The 20,362-nt window shown below is 40.2% G+C and overlaps 1 protein-coding gene across 1 annotated transcript in view; it reads left to right on the top strand.

Annotated features, from left to right (window-relative positions):
- PGR (progesterone receptor) overlaps positions 1 to 20,362 on the top strand; it is a 61,506-nt gene that overhangs the window by 5,409 nt on the left and 35,735 nt on the right. The window contains exon 3 of the mRNA XM_075546494.1: positions 12,789 to 12,905. Within this exon, the coding sequence (XP_075402609.1) occupies positions 12,789 to 12,905 (117 nt within the window). The remainder of the gene's footprint in view (positions 1 to 12,788; positions 12,906 to 20,362) is intronic.

Here is a 20,362-nt window from a genome sequence, read left to right as displayed (position 1 = left end):
ATGCCCAAGGAAATCAGACCATTGTGACCCACGGCGTTTTAATTGGCTGGATTTTCAGGAGCGTTTCTTCTTGGTGGGTCTTCACCACCTGGAAGCCTGTCTGAATTCCATGAAGATGTCTTCAAATACCATCTGTGTGCCAGTAGGTCTTTTAAGCATTTTAACTAATTGAATTCCTCCACTGTGCATTACAGAAGGCTTAGAAATGTACTGTTAAACAACGGGCCATTGGAAATCCCAGGGATCACCGAGGCTTGGTTCCACCACACAGGACGTTGCCATGAGTAGGTGTCCACCTTGAAGGCGGCTAACAAGAACCACAATGTAACAAAATGCCTTTTACGAACGAAGCAGCCAGGCCCCAGCTTTGCTAAGTTGCCTTAATGCTCTTAGGAAGCTGTGGAGTCAGCATGCCTATCCAGGTAGACTCCAAAGCTCCTGCTTGCCACCCCCATACTTTCTTTGTGGCAATAGCAAGAGAGGCTGGCGTTTCCACGAGAATAACAGAGGGCTAGTGAGAGAGAGAACAGGGATAAACCCCACCCCGAAACATCTGGAAATGGAAATGTGCATTCTCCCGGAGAACGCGAGAGTAGAGAGGTGAACAGAGAAGTATGTCGTATCGATGGGTGGGTGACATTACCTTCACATGCAGGGCTGTGATCTAGGCAGAGGCTAAGAGCCAGTTTCCCCACTCCCTTGAATGTTGTTCTTAGGTGCTGGGAGGTAAGTTCTGATTCAGCACTGCTATGCACGACAGAATGAAACACTGCCTGGTCTGCACCAGCCTCACAGTTGTTCTTGTGTGTGAGTCCATTGCTGCAGCCGCTGTGCCAATCCATCTTATTGAAGATCTTCCACTTTTTCTACTTTACCAACTCTGATGTTCTTTTCTGGAGACTAGTCACTTCGAACAGAATATCTCATGAACATGGGACAAAGTCTCACCGTCCACTTCTCAGAGCGCTCTGACTGTCCGCCTCAAAGTTGAGGGTGGTAGAGAGTCAAGTCTGTGAAGGAGTCCCTCAGGAAAGCTGGGTTCGCCTCCATAGGGGGCGGAGAGAGGGATCGGGTGTAGGGGTGTAGAGCAGTGTGTGTGCACAGTAAAGTGGAGATTGCAATTCATTATCAGAAGGTAGATTTATGAACAGTGATTGGTGATGAGGTGTGGTGGTTGACATGAGAGAAGATGTGCATAGTGGTTTTCACAAGCCCAAGGGGGTGTACACAAGAAGGCAACACCCAGATCTAGGTAGACTTAACTAGAAAAGGCTGCTAGTGAACAGGTCTAATCTTTTGTATGCACTTTATTTATCGGAAACACTGGATTTTATGTGGGGATTAATTGATGTTTGTGATTAAACGCACAGGCAAAGATGCATATTCTTTACTGCTCCAAGTTAGGAGAGGGAGAAGAAAAGGCATTTCTACTCAGCATTCCTGGCTGGCTTCTTTGGCTACCCAGGACTCTCCTTTAATAAATGATACAGGACAGAGAATAGGCAGAGGTGTAAAAAAAAAAAAAAGGCTCACAAAGTAGATGAGAGATGATCCTCTTAAGCTAATTGAACCGTTTAAGCTAAACAATGATTTGCCCATGTAATGGTTGAGAGCATGTTATAGTCCTTTATTAAGACTCATAGGAGTGTAGTAAATCAAGATATAGTCAAACATTGCCTTTATAACTTCCAAGGAGGTAAACAAAAACAGCTACCACTCAAAACTATAGGCTGTTGTCTTTGTTCTTAGCTACCTTTAAGACAGCCTCAGATTTATGGTGACCCATTCCCAATGGGCTGGGGCCATTGGGATCCTAAGGGAATGCCATTTCTCATTGGTATGCGTCTGCATGTACTAGGACTGGCTCAGTGCTAAACAGTTGCTACTGTGTGGCTGCAGCCGTAGGTGGAAAAACATCACAGGGGTGAAGATGGCACAGGTATGGTGCTATACATAGGCTCGCTATGAGAAGGGACCAACTGGGTACCACCTAACAACATTCAGTTAATTCCAGCCCCTGGTGGCCCCTTATGTGTCAGAGTACAACTCTGTTCCACAAGGGTTTGAGCGGCTAATATTTCAGAGGGAGGTGGCCAGACTTTACTTCTGAAGCACATCTGCATAAACATAAATCTCTAAACTTTTGATTAGCAGCTGAGCTTGGTAAGTGCCTTACTCAGGGAATCTGTGCAGTACTAACTCCTATAACCCTTATAAGAGTCCTGCAGGTGTAGATACTAGTAATTGCTATACGAACACATCGATAAGTGTTGGGGTCAAGATTCAAACCCAGGGAGTGGGACTCCAAAAACTGTTTTTGCCCCTATTTCTATACTGTCTCCTTGTTGTTTTGTGTCGGAGCAGAAAAAGATAATACATATCCAGGCAAAAGCATGCTATCTGACAAGAGACTGGTCTTGAAATTGTATTCTTTAGGCCCCTCATCCCCTTCTTGCTTCACCCCAGGGCAGCTCTGCTTTTTGGCCGGTTTATTTAGTTTGCACTTCCGCCTAAGAATATATTTAAGCAATGTCTCATCAGCCAATGTTTAAAAAATACCACTGTCTTATGACAGGAAACATTTAAGTGTCAATCAAACACTTGAGTGATTCCTAAAAGCATTTTTAAACTCTATCTTCTGGCACATTTTTGGCAATTGAACAAAGGTAGGGCAGCCAGGATTCCAAATACACTGCTTACAATTCTACAAGTATGTTAAGTTTTAATCACCTAAAAATCACATCTGAGTTCTAGAAGGCTCTCTGACAAATAGTGGTGATTTTTTTCTCTGTTAGTTTTAGGTGCTATTGAGTAGATTTTTAATTTGCAATGCATCTAGCTGAGAGGGTAGGGTTGCCCCATAGGATTTTCTAGACACTAATCTTTACAGAAACTGTCTGCCAGATTTCCTCTCCCAGGGCCGCTGAGTGGGTTTGAACGGCCAACTTTGCAGGTAGCAGCCAAGAATTCACCAAACCCTCTAGGACATTGTCTATTGCGTTTTCTTTGTAATGGTCAGCTTTAAAATAATTTTTCTTCTATGAACTTGGGTTTTTTGGTGTCATTCTCAAAAGCTGTCTCAGCCTCTGATGTTAGGTACTTTATATAATATCTTCAGAAATCATAATGTTTTCTTCCAGAAGCCTACCATACCTGTCGTGATTGCTTTGATTTTGACTTGTAAGAAGACTGTAGGACAGAGTAGAACGCCATGGGTTTTCCAAGACTGATCTATATGGGAGCAGACTTCTTCTTTCTCCTGAGGTGCGGCTGATGGGTTTGAACCACCAACCTTTAGCTCGCAGCCCAGCCCAGTCTTTCTCCCCACTGACACTAGGGTTTCTTTTGTAGAAGTGTAGGACTCAATAACAATCTTCTTTCTTTTTTCCAGAAAAGGCAAATAGTTTCAGTGTTGTTGATTCTTGCTTGATAGAGTAATTCATTAAGGAGATCGTGTAGATACGTAGTCGAGTATGGAGCATGAGCTCAAAACTGGGCTGTAACTTTGGTAGAAAATAAGGAAGCTGAGGTGTAACAACAATGATTTTCATGTATTGAGTATTTACTAAATAAAGACGTTAAACCTTTTAATGCCTTTATATGACTAAGTCTTGGGGACAATCTATGAGGCTGGATCTCTGCTCCTTCTTTTGCAGATGAAGTTAGTGTAGGGAGTGAGCGGTAGAACACAACTCCAGGAAGTCTGACTCTGGCGCCCATGTCCCTAGCTTCTATTGTAGCGCTTCTCAACCTGGGGGTCGAATGACCCTTTCACAGGGGTCGCCTAAGACCATCTAAAAACACATATTTCTGATGGTCTTAGGAACCGAGACAATGCTCCTCTGTTGTCTGCAAGCGGGACCGCCCACATGCAGATACACCCACTTACGGGTACCCAGCGTGCAGACTGTTACCCAGGCTACACCATGCTTCAAGACAAAATTTCATTTATTTGTAATCAGAAATAAATATTTCACGATATATAATGACATATTGTTTTTTGATCCATCACTATGCTTTAATTATGTTCTATTTGTATCAATGAAAATACATCCTGCATATCAGATATTTACATGCTGATTCATACAGTAGCAAAATGACAGTTATAAAGTAGCAATGAAAATAATGTTATGGTTGGGGCTCACCACAACGTGAGGAACTGTATGAAAGGGTCGCGGCATTAGGAAGGTGGAGAACCGCTGCTTTATTGGGAGTTATTTTTACAGCAAGGCCCCATCGTTGATTTCAGCAAGCTTGCAGTGCATGTAAAAGTGACCGACTGCCATTATAATTTGGTACGTGATTAGATTGTGTGGTACAGACTTGGATCATGGAAGGAAATACCAATAACTGTCATCATTGATTTCATAATTGTATTAGGAACTGTACTTAATACTGAATGTTCATTATTCTTAGTCTTTAAAACAATCTTCTCAAATAGAATTTGTCATTCCCACTTCATAAGTGTGTAAACATGCAGTGAGAAATTAAGTAACACCCACAATAAAAGACAGCTCTAATAAAGATTAGCTATTTTGTTCTCCAATGGTTGTAATAGGTGGTTTATTGACCCTAGTGGGATTAATTCACACCTATAAAAACACGCAAATAAACGTTAAGAAAGGTTTATTTTTAGATGTCGTATTCAATAAGTAATCTTGAAACTATAGATTTTTAATATTTTTGAAAGGTATCAGTTCGTAAGCAAGTGATTTTAAAAAGAGAAAAAAAAATACCCGCTAGACATGCATAAAGAAAAGATGTAAGCATGTCTGTCTGTATAAATCCCTGGGAACCCAGCATTTCAGTGCTCCGCTGCTGACCCACAGGTGGGCCCTCACGCCTACTCAGTGATGCCGTGGGAGAAGGAGCTGGCAATGTGCTGCAGTCAAGACCACAGCCAAAAAGGCCCCAGGGGACAGTTGAACTCTGTTATGTGGGATCGCTACAAGTCGACAATCAGCTTGCCAGCACCTAACAGCAGCAACAAATTCATAATTGGCAAAACATTCCCATCATGACATGAAATCTACAATGTCAAGATAAATTTTGTCCATCATTGTTTGTAATAAATTTCTAAGCAAAAAGGTCATATTATCAATGACAAAGAATAAAGTATAACGCTATTTATAATATAATTATAATTCCAATATGAGATTAGAAACTATGAGGTTAGAATTTGTGTGTGTGTGTGTGTGTGTTATGTGTGTATGCACGCACATGCACACAGGTGGATGTTAAAACAATGTTGTTAATAACACAAGGTATTCTTAAAATCCCCTAAGTGGGGGAAACTGATCCAAGAAGAAAAATGCACAAAAGTCTATAGAAATATGAAAAATGCTTACTGAAATAACATTATTAGACTAAAATAGTAATGAACATTCTGACATATTGCTAAAACAATAGTAGTCCTTTGAGGGTCTGAGGGAAATGTGCTATGACCTAATAAAAATGTCCTATTTTGACCCAATAATTCTACTTCTGGTACTCAGATATACTCTAGAAATATTTAGAGCTAGCTCTAGAAGAATGTGAAGAACTAAAAACAATCCAAATACCAGCTAATAAGAGATTAGTAGGTTGTTTACCTCTACAATGGAATATTCTGTGATGTTTAAAAAGATTGAGCTAGCTCTCTTTGTGAAAAGTATCAAAGGTAAGAAGGTTTATGCAAATGCCAGCACTGTTCTTATTTTGAGTAAAAATAATTTCACTTATTTGGCATTTCTGAGTACAGAAAATGATATAAATATATGTTTTCGTAGACCAAACTGCTTACAGTAAAGATATTGGGCAACTTTATTCTGATGATATGCTTTGTATTCCTTCTTTAAGCACACATGTAGTAAGGAGGCCAGCGTTTACACCCCAGTGTGCCTGGTTTAGCTCCACTTGCCTGTATCTTCCTAGTCTAAGCTAGCCTCTGCTGGCTTCACTCACTGCCATCAGAGAGAGACCCTACAAGACAGGGTAGAACTGTCTCTGGTTTCTCAGAGTGTAACTCTCTTTTTAAAAATAATTTAATTTCATTTTATTTATTTTGAGACTATAAACTCCTTATGATAGTAGAAAGCCTCATCTTTCTCCCACAGAGCAGCTGGTGGTTTCAAACAATTGACCTTGTAGTTAACAACCCAACTTGCAGCCACTATGCCACCAAGACTCCTTTTTCCTAGAGCTATCTGATAGCTATAGCCCTCTACTTGTGCTCTGCAGGTACATGAAGACCTGAGACACCACCAAAGTGTGACAGGGGAGAAAAATTAGAGAGAAAAGCTTGAGGTTACCCTGCACCATGAATTTTAAAATCCAGACTAATGAGAGTTGAAACCTGACACGGGAGCATAATTTTTCACTCATGATCTCAGCTCAGCAAACAAAAATTTTTGTTGTACATCCCTTGCCAGCAATACCTGACCTGACCTGACCTGACTTCATTTGACAGAAGAAACTGACTTGAGCTCACACGAAGAAATGTTACAGACGGGGAAGTACTTAGACACATTGTGCTGCAGGAATATCTATATGTGGCTCTGTGCCATAGATCTTAAATCCATATTATTCTGAATTCTGAAACAAATGTCCAATGATGTTGGCAAAGAGACTGTGATCATGTACTAGGAAATAAAATTAGAGTGTATGACAAGTGGTTCTTGGAATTTTGCAATGCAGCAGCCCTGAAAATGACAACAAATGTTTATTGAACAGCTGTTATTATATATTCTTACTTTGTTTAATAAATTTGTATCACCGTGATGGATTTTGCAGAGGGATAAATAACCTAAAGATAAGTAACCACACTTTCTACCCTCAAAGAGTTTATTATTTTCCCATTAGGAAAATAATGCCCCCTCTTAGATCAGCGTAATAAAGGTGACACATAATGAAAATGGTTTGGATTTCAAGAAGGGAATGTAATACAGTAGGAGCAGAAGGATAGTTTGGCTTGAAATATGGCCATGGATGAAAGCATGAATCATGGTCAGGGATCCAAGAAATCTTGTTATCACATATCAATTTTTATATTCAGAAGGCATGAGATAACATCTCTTTCATTGGTTCCTAAAGGGACCAGTAGCCTCTCTTGCAAAAAAAAAAAAAAGTTGGAACTTCTGCTATAAAGCAATGGTAAGAAGTATTACTCAATAGAACTGTCGCAGGAATTTGGAATGACAAAGTATATGTTTTTGAAGATTTTTGAGCAGTGTAGTTGCATTTGCGTACCTATACGTAAGGAACATAAATGGATCCGCAGTGTATAGGAAGCAGTGAGGCAGGAAACGTAACAGTCCATAAAAATCGCCTGGGAATGGTGCGTTGAGGACTGGAGCCAGGGATGTGGCAGAGTGGACTGACTTCCGCGAGTAGATCGGTGCCAATGTGAGCTGACTATGAAAGCTCCATCAAATAATTGTCTTCGTTGGGAGGGGAAATGCAGATGGAAGAAGGTTGACCTCAGTGAGTAGGAAGTAGATGATTATGTCACAAAGTTGAAAGCAAAGTTTAGGTCGGACTGAACTCAGTATGTCACGCATAGCAGATTTGCTCTGACAAAAAAGTTCCATTTGGGTCAGAGAGAACACCCCGAGATCTGATACATGACTGATGAAATGGATTTCCATTTCAAATGGTCTGTACTATAGTCACATAATATACTCACCAGGATATTGAAATAGTGTCATCTTCATGCACAACATAACTTCTGAGAATTAGGACATCTTAGCTCGTCAGTTTGCTTATATATTGGTACAAATGAATAATTGGTTAAGTTCATTTAGGGAGACTTAAAAAGTAACACATTATTAAAATGCAGTCTAGTAATATTGATGTCAGAAATATAGGGTAGGAAGCAGCAAACTCTGCTGGTATAGGGAGTGGTGACGGGTGTAAATCCTGCCTAAATATTAGAATATATATATATATACACTGAAGTCTTACAATTCAAAAATCCCTAGCTGTGTTTTTGTTATTAACAGTAGAGGAAATATTGGTTGAGCTTTTATTTAATTTAATTTATTTAAAAATCATTATATTGGGGGCTCTTATAGCTCTTATCACAATCCATCCATCCATCCATTGTGGCAAGCACATTTGTACATTTGTTGTCATTATTTTCAAAACATTTTCTTTCTACTTGAGTCCTTAGTATCAGCTCATTTCCCCCCTCTCCTACCCTCCCTGCCTCCAGAACCCTTGATAATTTATCTTTTTTTTTTTCATGTCTCACACCAATCTCTGTCTCCTTTCACCCACTTTTCTCTTGTATGCCCCCTGGGAGGGAGTTACATGTAGATCATTTTGATCAGTTCCCTCTTTTTTCCCTGACCTTCCCCTCCTGGTATCACTAGTCTCCTTATTGGTCCTGAGGGGATTATCTGCTCTGGATTGGTTGAGTGTTTATTATGCAGATTGCTTTAATGTATGCTTCTTCAGGCAAAGGTCAGACTTGAGCTGCTGTTGGGTTGGTGAATGACAGTGTGGGGAGCTGAACTTCTCTGTGTGCCAATGCAGCTTGGATTGAGGGTTTATAAACTGCCATCTGGGGCCAAGAATAAGACATAAAGAAAGGGCCCATCACTAGAGTCAGAGCCAAGGGCCCAAAGAGAAAGGACTGACTGTGAGCCGTGCTCTGTGGCAGGGAGTGATCAAGTAAAGGGCCAGGAATGTTATCTATCAGGGAATTTTTTGTTTCCTGGCTTCTGTTCCTTCATCCAGTTGTGCACGGATCATAAGTAACTTTCGTGGCACATACTTCCCTGTGTTACTGATGTTTGGGGGAGTGAAAGAAGGAGCTGTGATCCAAGGAACCTTGCTGAGATGAGACCATTGGTTAGAGTTGGACTAAGGCATTTCCCGCCAAGAGACTTTAGAGGATGTATACAACCTACTCGTTCTACTTTGAGGTTTGTGAAGAAAGTATCACAACATCTTTTTATATTTCATTTTACATGAAAAAAGAAAGAACCATTGATCTCAGTGATGTCTGTGTGACATACTTTCTTAATTTCTACACCAGAGGCACGTCTCTCTGTGCAAGATTTGCTGAGGGAATAGCCTGAGCCCTGTGAGGAAGACATGTTGACAACAGTAGCCTCACTTCTTATAGTTCCAAACCAACAGTTCCACTGCCATCCACTCGTGGCCCTATAGAACAGACTGAACTGCTCGATGGAGTTTCCAGGGCTCTGCACTTTCATCATACTCCCTTGAAGTCTCATGCTAAACTAAATTATATGATCAGATCTGTCCATGAATTAAAAATAACACACATGAGTTTAGACAGGCCAAGAAAACCAGTTGAAGTGTGGGTTTAGAGTGATTTTGATGAAGGACCTCATCCCACATGCTTTGGAGATCATGATTGGCAAATCAGAGTGTCAGCCAAGGAGAGGTTGACCCTCAGTGATAGGGACTGACACGGTGGCTGAAACCAAGGGTGCATCTACTGAGGTTGGGATGGTACCAGCCTACGAATTGTTTTGTTCAGTTGGGCATTCCGTCATTGATTATGCCTGGCAGCAAACAAGTTCAGATCGTCAATGAATAAAGTTCTTCGAGATGCCATTGCTGTGGTTAATTTTCAACCCAAGATCCTTAAAATGTAGCACTCCTTAATTGTATTTTGCAAAACCATGAAGAAAGATCGATAAAAATCTTTTTTTTTTCTGTAACTGCACAGCGATTTTCTAACTGGAAAACAAATAAGTGTTGTCACATTTCAAGCCAAGGTACATGTTTTCCTTTATAAAAGTACACATTCTAAACCTCTAACCTTCCCTGTGGTGTCAAGTGACTATAGCATGTTTCTTAGAAAATACTTAGCAGAAGAGACACTTAATCTGTCCCTTCATAAAGACCGTGCTTTTGATAGAAAAAGGAATAAACTATGTTTTAAAAGACAACTTTGTTATGAAGAGAGTATTTTGAAAAGCAGGTGCTTGGGAATAATTCCACTGTTATTTGGTTTTGTTGTGAAAGCATTGTAAGTGCCCTGCAGCCTAAAAGTTTTAGCGATACATACTTAAGCGTACTTAAACACCTACCATCAAAATTTTCTAACTGTTCAAAAATCTTCCGAAGAGTTTCACTTGGCTTTTAGAACACTGTACTCCTTTGCTCATCCTCAATGCCTCCTTTTTAGTAGCCTCTTCTTGGCGCGGTGGGATAGAGGTTGGACTGATGGCCAAGTGGTAGGTAGTTCAAAGTCACTAGCTACCCATCAGTAGATGCACCATGTTCCTTAAAAGATGTACAGACTCGGAAACCTTACATGCAATCACTATAATTTGGAATCAACTCAATAGTCATGGGTTTGATTTTGGCTTTCTTGTGTTTTCATATCGAGGCCCTCAGGCGCGTTTCCTCCTGTTTACATACTGTTATATGCCATCCTACTTATGGGGGGACCAATGACAAGGATCTACATATAACCCCCTCCCTGGGGGATGGACAAAGGAAAAGTGGGTGAAGGGAAACGTCAGACAGTGTAAGACATTACATAATAATAATTTATAAATTATCAAGGGTTCATAAGGGAGGGAGGGGGGGAGGGAGGGAAAAAAGTGAGGAGCTGATACCAAGGGCTCAAGTAGAAAACACATGTTTTGAGAATGATGATGGCAGCAAATGTACAAATGTGCTTGACACAATGGATAGATGGATTGTGATAAGAGTTGTACGATCCCCTGATAAAATGATTTTTTAAAAATAGGATAAAAGGACATCCTGCTTTCATGTTGAGCTAATTCAATCTCATTACTGTAGATAAATTTTCCATATTCATTGATTCCAATATCTATCTCTACCTCAGCTCTCTCCCCCAAACTCAGACTCATGCAACCACTTGCCTAGCTGGTATCTTCATGTATGACTACTGACATTTCAAGCCAATTTGCCCTAAAGCTAGCTCCTGATCTTTCCCAGTACACGAAGAGAATTGTACGTACAATGTTTCCATGCTGAGAGTTGGATTTGTTTGGGGGAAAGTTAGTTTTTCAAACTATCTGCTTCAGGATCGGTGAGGGCCGTTGATTGTTTTGTGGTCCAGTGAGGTAGCTTCCCACTCACAGCGACACTCAGCACCACAGAGGAACACTACCTGGCCCCATGCCGTCCTCCCCTCTCTTCTTAGTTTGGAGCCTATTGAGGTAGGGGTGGGGCCAATCCATCTGGTGGAAGGCCTTCCCTTTGTCAAAGCTCCTCTACTTCTCCAGGGACTGCGCTCTCCTGATAACACGTCCAAAGTGCTCGGTCAGTAGTTTGAAACTACCAGTAGTTCCAAGGGAGAAAGGCTGGGCTGTCTATTCCCATAAACAGTTTCAGTCTCAGAAACCCACAAGGGATTAGAGTGAGTCAGCATTGACTCGATGACAGTGAGGTTTGGGGTGAGCCATGATCTTTCCACTTGCGTCCCATCTGAGCATCCTCTTTTCCTTGCTTGCCCAAGCACATCTTGAAAGCATCTACCTATGTCGTCCTTTGCAGACTTCAGCCTGAAGTAGTTAGGGGACGTGGAGTTGGCTCTGACTCATAGTAACACTGTATACAAGTAAACAAGACACAGGCGTGTCCTGTGTCATCCTTGCGATCATTAGTTTGCTTGAGAAACGATTTTAATGTTGACTAATGTAAAATGCTATAGGGATATTTCCATAGTCGTTGAAAACTATTTTTATTAAAACACTTTTTACTTAAATATAAATAAATAAACTGATGATATTAGAAGTCTTGGTGGCTATTTTAACGGAACTGGGAAAATGCAGCAGCTATGATTGGAAAATAAAGAAAGCCAGAGTAAATCTTCTAGTTAATTCATATCTATACACCTATGTTGAAATCTTTTCAAAGCATACCATATTTGTTCAACCCGATTTAGTTTATTCCATGTTTTACCTAATGGAAAATATTGTAGTTAAAAAAATCATCATTGTTGAATAGTAAATTCATATGCCAGACATGTTGAAAGATATAAAAATTCCCCCTATACAGAGTAAGCACAAGGACATGTCTTCTAGCCATAATTTGTCTATGATTCTGCCCTATCTCATAGTGAGTACTTCTTACTACTTTAAATTGTTCTCCTTTCATCCTTGTTTCTATGTGTTTTCTAACTTGTGGCCAAAATAAACTTGGCCATAAAGTCAGTACAATTGGTAATATTTTAAAAACATATTTTTCTCGATCATTAGATAGACTCTTAGGATGTGAGATAGCTTCAGGCTTTTCCAATAGGATTCCATATTTCCCACTGAACTCTTAACATCGCTAGTCTACATATGTTTTCTTGAAGTCCTAAATATTAGAAAAAAAGGTCTTCTTAGGATTTGACTCTTAAGCAATGAATTCTTAACCAGTATTTATGTGGCTAATCCTGAAAGGAAAAAGTCTAAAAACAATTTGATATTGAAACTATTAAGAAGAGACACAGAAATCTTGTGCACATGATCATTAAAAGAAACCTAGGATATCTCTTCTGAAGATGTGTTCTCATTTAGCTCCACGAAATGTGATAAAACTATGAGCAGTTTTGTGGCATCACCAAAAGTCCGTTATGCTGAGCTCTGAATTAACCATGACATTCATGCCCTTGCTGAAGTGATGCTAGGGCATCATTAAGTTGATGGTCTGCGAGAATTTAAATGAGGGTGTTGGGTCAATTCCCCAAGTACGGTGATGGTAGATGCTAGGCATTTTACATGATTTGTCCTTTTTTGCTTGTAATTGAACACAATTTTTTGTGGTGTTTGAGAACTGTAAATAATTTTTACTTTTTATTTCCTTTTTAGGGCAGCATAACTATTTATGTGCTGGAAGAAATGACTGCATTGTTGATAAAATCCGGAGAAAAAACTGCCCAGCGTGTCGCCTTAGAAAGTGCTGTCAGGCTGGCATGGTCCTTGGAGGTAATTTTTATATTTTCATCAATTATATAATAATGAACTTTTAATATTTACTCGATAAGACCGTGGGTCAGAAAATTCTAGCTTTCTTACGCATCTTTTCCTTGCTTTGGTTTTTTACTGTGATTATTGATGGTGACCCTTCATGTTTGAGTGTCCGAATGAAGCAACTGATATCTAGACCTCCAGAAGTATGCAAGCTCCACTCAATGTCCAGTGAAGTAGGTGCTACAAAAAGTGCCGACCTCCTACTTTGAAAGATGGCGGGTTGGCGTCTAGGTTCTGACACTCACTGCTTTGGTGGCCTCGAGTGAGTTATCAGTCCTTAAAGGGCAGCCATTTCCTTATTTGTATGAGATCATTTAAGTCCCTCACAGCTCCAACACCAATTCTGCCGATTGGTCGGGGACATTGTTTTCTAGTTCCTGTGACTGACTAAAGCAAACCACCATGATAGAAGAAGGAATCTGTTTGATGGAGAGTTCTCCTCCTGGGTCCCCTTTCTTGTATTTTTGTTATTAAGAGCCTCCCTCCAAAAAATTCAGTACTAGATCAGACATCGATCATTAATGTAAGATGTTAACAAATGGTTTCAGTGAAAATAAACAGGGGAAGAGGGGAAAAAATGTTGCCAGAGTTGCAGGAAATAATCCCTACACCCTTTCCTTTTTCTAAAAAAAAACCTAAAGTACATCATGGTTTTCTATCTAAATATAGTTGTTCTAAAACACATTAAAATACCTACATAAATGCTCAAATGAAAAAGATTTATTTAATTTATCATCTAAAAATAGCTTGTATTTCATCAGGGTATTATGGGTGTCTTTTGGGGGGAAACATTGTGCTTTAACAAATATTTATCAAGTTTGGAAACCCACCAACTTCCTCTCTAAAACTTTTGTCCACATCATTAGACAAATTGACATTGATCATTGCTTTTACTGTGCTTCCATCTTTATAAACATCTAATTAAATCAGTTATTACAGTGCTTTATGACTTATTGACTATGGATTTGTTTTTGGTAAAAACTCAAGAGCAATGATCAGGTCTCAGTCTTTTATAATCTATACAACTGTCTAAGGAGATGTTCAATAAATGAATACATCCGCTCTCTTAGCACAGATTAAATACTACTTTTTAAAACTTTCTCCCCAATTTCCTCTTTTGTAGTTCAACTTTCCTCTCACAAGTATTTGATGATCTAAATCTTAGAGATTTTGACCTTATTACAAAGTTGCACACACAGTTAATGTTGAATCCAGAAGAAAACCCATGGAAGTATTCTGACTTCCATAACAGTTACGTGTGTATGTGTGTGAGAGAGAGAGAGATTCTGCAGCACACTTGCCTCTGAAAATTCTAGAACCTTTAGTCCTGGATTCTATGTTACATTGAGCATCTTTAGTCAAATGCTCTCATAAATGAATTAAAAATCATCTTCAGTTTTGCCATACAGTAGAAATTGTAGAGGTCCATGTGAAGCCCTCTCAGTATTCCCTGGGAGTGGAAATATAACTTGGAGTGTTTTGTATTGTTTCAGAATGTGCTAGGTCTTTAGTCTGCCATTAAGTGTTCCATCATCTTCCGTCTCCAGATGCCCTTGTGATTTTTAAATGATTATTCTGGCGCTTCACTGAAGCTCTGCCTCTCTTTCATTGACCCTCCACTTTACCAACCAAGATGTCTTTCCTCAGTGATGATCTCTCCTGCCAATAAGTCCAAAGTACATGAGACAAAGTGCTGTCCTCCTCATTGCCTAGAAGCATTCTGGTTGTACTTCTGGTGAGATCCTTACCTACGGCTAAGGGGGATCTCCCAGCAGCTTGATCTGACTAGATACTCTACACATGGGTTTTTGGCCCCCGCTGTCCTCTATAGCCTTCTACAAATTGGATGTTTGCATTTGAGGCTCTGATATTTTTCCCTTTGTTATATTTGAATTTGTTATTGCTGTCTTTGGATCACACAAGTGGGTGTGCGTCTTCCATGTGGACTTAGTTGATTGCTCGATTAAATGGTTGCTTGTTTGAATACAAGCTTTTAAGACCACAGACACTATTCCGATTGATAGCCAAGTACCATCTGCTTTCCTCACCAAGCTTTGCTGTAACACCCTTCTCTTCAGTCATCATTTCATGTAAGTGAGTGTTGAGCAGGGACCTCTTATCAGAACGAACGCTTCTTGCATTGGAGTTAGAGTTCAGTGGAGCCCAGAATCCACCTACTTGTCCCTGGGATATGCATGACTCGGGTTTACTTTGATGGTCATATTGTGACAAGTTCAAAATCCCCTAAGAGCAACTACCCCAACTACAGCAACAAACTGAATAGTACATACAAATGACAAATAAACAAAAACAAGCAAACTAAAGGTAGGAAAACAAAAACCCATAGAGCAGAAAAGTACAATATTGTCAATCCTCCCCTTGTGGTATAGGCAATTGCACTTGTAATGCCATCAATTTTCCCCATGACACGTAACTCCGACACTGTAGTTCTGGGGAGTCTGTGCCAGGACAGCTCCACCGTGAGCAGCAACGTTTGAGTCATTGCTCTACACAGTTTGATCTCCTGTTCGATTGGGCTCTGTTGACCCAAAGCAATGGAGCTTGGTGACAGGGGGAAATGTCCTGGACCAGTTCTACCAAGTTCAAATCCCTACCCAACTGATCAAAACCTCTCATGTCGCTGCAAGGGGGTCATCAAGGTACTAAATCAATGGTGATTCTGGGCCCCTTTCCATTGGACACCCACCAAACTGGGGGTTCCCCCAGTGGCTACTACTTCCACAGGTCTGAAATAGCCACTCTCTGCTGCCTCCCAGCCTTTCTGGAGGAAGGGGAACTATAGTTGTAACCGGTTGAGAATGAAAGTCTTTGAGGTGAAAATCAGGGTTGCTCATGGTTGGATACGTCTGTAATTATAAGGATGTAAAACAGCTATAAAAATTGTTGGTACTTCACCCAAATTAGAAACAACTCCTATTTATTCATTCATTTGTTGCTCATTTGTTAGTTCATTTGATCATTCTTTATTTTCTTTATTTCTCTTTCATTTCCTCTCCCTGTCTCCCTCTACTCTTATCTTCTTTCCTTCATTTTACTTATTTATGTTTATCATTTTCACTTATTTATATTTATCATTCCTTTTTGAGGTCTTAAGGCTTCTCATTTCTGATATCAAGACTGTTTAACAAAAGAAAAAGAAAAAAAGACAACATTGAAAACTTTAAAATAATCATTTTATTGGGAGCTCGTCTAATTCTTATCACAATCCGTCCATCCATCCATTTTGTCAAGCACATGTGTACATTTGTTGCCATCATCATTTTCAAAACATTTTCTTTCTATTTGAGCCTTTGGTATCAGTTTCTCATTTCCCCCCTCCCACCTCCACCCTTCCTCCCTCATGAACCCTTGATAATTTATAAATTATTTTTATTTTTCATGTCTTATACTGACTGATGTCTCCCTTCATGCACTTTTGTGTTGTCCCTCACCCTGGGAGGGGGTTATAAGTAGATCATTTGATAGGTTCCCTCTTTCTTCCCCCGCCTTTCCCTTACCCTCCTGCTATCACTACTCTCACTCTCATTATTGGTCCTGAGGGGCTTATCTGTCCTGGATTCTCTGTGTTTCCAGCTCTGATCTGTACCCATGTACATGCTCTGGCCCAGCCACATTTGTAAGGTAGAATTAGGGACATTATGGTGGGGCTGGATGGTTAGGAGTATTAAAGAAGTAGAGAAAGGTTGCATGTTTCATCAGTGCTGTTACTGCACCCTGACTGGCTGGTCTCCTCCCTGTGACCTTTCTGTAAGGAGATGTTCACTTGCCTACAGAGGGGCTTTGGATCATTTTTTGTTCTGGGTCTTTGATGTCTGATCCTTGATTTCTTTGACATCTTGTGATCACAGGCTGGTGTGCTTTTTCCATGTGGGCTTTGTTGCTTCTCAGATGGCTGCCACTTGTTTATTTTCAAGCTGTTAAGACCTATCTATATATTTTTATATATTTTTTGATAACTGGGCACCATCAGCTTTCTTCACCACATTTGCTTATGTACCCAGTTTGTCTTCAGTGATCGTGTCAGGAAGGTGAGCATCACAGAATGCCAGGTTAATAGAACAAAGCATTCTTGCATCGAGGGAGTACTTGAGTAGAGGCCCAATGTCCATCTGCTACCTTAATACTAAACCTATAAATATAGGTACGTAGATCTATTTCCCCATCGCCATATATAAATATATTTACATGTGTACATACCTGTATTTAGACCTCTGTAAAGGCCTTTTGTCTCCTAGTTCTTTCCTCTATTTCCTTTTACTTTCCTCTTGTCCCACTATTATGTTCAGCCTTCATTTGGGTTTCAGTAATTCCTTTCAGTTACATTGCTTTTGATCAAGCCCTACCAGTTCTCCTCCACCCTCCTTGCCATCAATTTTATATCACTTGTTCCCTTGTCCCTGGGTTTGTTACCACCCACTGCTTGCCTCCCCCTCTCCCCTGCCCCCCCAGGAACTGTCCCATTGTTTTTTCCTCCAGATGGTGTATCCTGCTAATCTTATCTAGATAGACATGCAGAGATAATAATATGCACAAAAAAAAACAAGACAGAGCAAAACAAAATGACAGCAAAAAACAACAACCCCAAAACAACAACAAAGAAAACCAAAGACAAAAAAAGAGAAAATCCTATATATAGTTCAAGGTATGCTTGTTGACCTTTAGGAGTATTTTCTTATTGAGTCTGATGGGGTGCCACGCCCTGGCCCCAAAGTCTATTTTTGGTATTCCCTGGGAACTTCGTTGCTCAGCTGCCCTTGCTGTTCAGTTGCACACCCTTAATGTTTTGCCTTGGTGTGATAGGGTCAGATCAGGCACAGTTCCCACACTATATCTCCAGTGTTGGCCTCCTTAGTGCTATGGGTCAGTGAGGGATGTCGTGACTTGTAGTGGGGCATCTTGTAGTGGGGCTGGCCCTATGGTCCTCTGTGTGCATTATCTGCTCTGAGCCAGGAACATCATCCTCATGGCTTGGTGGGTCAGAATGTGCTCCACTCTCTCTTCCTCCCCCTGTATTTGCTTCTGTGTGCTCTGATGACAAATGGCCCCTCCCTGAGCTGAAGCTTCAGTGCTGTCCTCTGAAGTGAATTATTCTGGGGGGAGGGAGGGCTGTCCGTGTAGTTGGGATTGGGGCTGGTCTTTCAGACCTCTCTATGGATTCCCTGCTTCATGTCAGTATGTTGCATTCATGTCTTAGAACACTGGATTGAAGTCTGGTCCCTCTTTCCCCGTGGAGATATAAACAATACCCTCCCCCTGTTCCCCCACTATCCATGTCTTTTTTTTTCCCTCCTCGATTTTAATTGGCTACCATATGTATCCCTGGATTGGGTCTGGCCCCTGCCATAGTAACTTGACCTCACCCCAGGAATGTAGAAGATTGAAAACTTTAAAAATATTTAATGAACTTTTAAAGTAGACTAATATCAAAGGTCATAAATGCCTATGATAGACTTTGTTAATGAGCAGTGCATTTGTGTTCACTATGCTCTGATTATAAGAATTACGCTGGAGTTATTTGGTCTCTTACTTGCCTGTGATTTCACTTTTTAATGAATCACTTCCCTTCCCTTTATCAGGTCACAGTGAACTTTGCATTCTGTTCATTGCTGTACAATACTGAAGGGGAAGGATAGTTACAGCATAAGGATGCTAATATGTCCTCTAATTTAGCTGCTCTGCCCCTTATTTTTTTTCTCTAGGAAATATTTTTAATGACTCATAAGTATATATTTTTGAAAATGAATACCTAGCTGATTGCCGTGGAGTCCGTTCTGACTCACAGGGACCCTGCAAGGACAGCGTGGGTCTTCCCCATAGTGTTTCAGAGGTTGTTCATTGTCCTGGGAGCAGACTGCTACATCTTCTTCCTGTGGAGCAGCTGGTGGGGTCAAACCTTTACTGAGCCTAGCCTTTAACCAATGTACCCCCAGACCTCCATTCTAAAATGAAATACAGACCTATAAGTTAAACAGTTCTAAATGTAATTAAGTCTTTCAAAAATAAATAGATTTCTACATAAGAGAGATGATTAAGTGCTTAGTTGTGTTTGCTGAATTTTTGTTAAAGCAGGAGAACTATAGAATTTGCTAAATCCTATAGAGAACTGTAGAATTTCCCCCTTTTTTGTTGTAGTCTTATTCTCAAATAATAATGTTATTAAACGTAGTCTGTCCTGTACGCCTAGATCCACCCTCTCTTTGTTAGAAAACATAGCTTTCTGGGACAGAATCTTGGTTGTGTAGTAAAATGTTGAGTGGTGTTTTTGTTTGTTTGCTTATTTGTTTCCTCCTGCACTTAAAAGCCAATGAAGTTTTCATCTTTCCTGGAAAATTCCATGTTTGGTTTCTTTTAATTTGGGAGACAGAGCAGTGGTTTTCTGGAAATGTCGATCTGATCTGTGTCTTTAGTTGCCCTTCAGAAGGGAACCACTTGGAGGAACCGCTGTGGACGAGGCCCCTGCATACTTCTCTTGTTCTTGTTTCTTTTTCTACCCACCCCTGCGCTTCAGTGAGGACCTTCCAGGAACCCGTGCTCTCATACTTCGCCTTCTTCGATACTTTGAAGTTTGAGGCCAAACAATGTCTCTTGTTGCTGTCTGATTGCTGGTGAACACCCTAGCAACCCTCGCCTCATTGTCTGTCAGCATTACTTGGAATACTTAATCTAATTCCCCATTCTTTTCTGCGTGTGTATATGTGTCTGCTTTTATGACTCCTAGCTAGAATTTTTCAGTAGCATTTACCAAATTGTTTATTTCCAATAAAACAAACCAAACCCTAAGCCTGAGAATGTGTCTTTCCTAAATATTAGTAGATCACAAACGATCCTAGTGTTCATCAACTATTGCTTCTTTCCATGGTTTGTCTCCAGAATACCTGTTAGACAGATATTTGGACTAGCTTATTTTATCCACTCTTGTCTCATGATATTTCTTAGTATTTTTTCTTGTTGCTACAGATGTCTGTACTGTGTTGGATAATTTCGTCCATTCTATCTTCCATTGCATCATTCTTTCTGGACTGTAGCCTTTAATATTTTTTTAAGTAATAGTGTTTTAATTTTAATTTTTGACATTCTACCTATTAATACCGTTTCCAAATTTGTCCCTTTCTTTTATACTATCTTTGGTTTTTCTCTCTTCAGTAGTTTATCCTGTATCTTTTCAAAGCTCTGGTCGCATAGTGAGTCACGTGTGGGGCTGTTAGCTGCAAAGGTAGCACGTTGAAACCATCATCCAAACCGAGGGAGAAACATGAAATGTTCTACTCGTCAAGAGTTATCATTTCCAAAACTTATGGGTGCAATTCTACCCTGTCTTATAGAGTCACTGTGAAACAGATTGAACTGGAAACAATAAGTTTGACTTTTGAGTTAATCTTTAATAACTCTAC

The sequence above is a fragment of the Tenrec ecaudatus genome, chromosome 4 (assembly GCF_050624435.1).
Source record: "Tenrec ecaudatus isolate mTenEca1 chromosome 4, mTenEca1.hap1, whole genome shotgun sequence".
Lineage (NCBI taxonomy): Eukaryota > Metazoa > Chordata > Mammalia > Afrosoricida > Tenrecidae > Tenrec > Tenrec ecaudatus.
The sequence above is the reverse complement of the archived record's forward strand: the minus strand, read 5'-3'. Positions and strand labels throughout refer to the sequence as shown.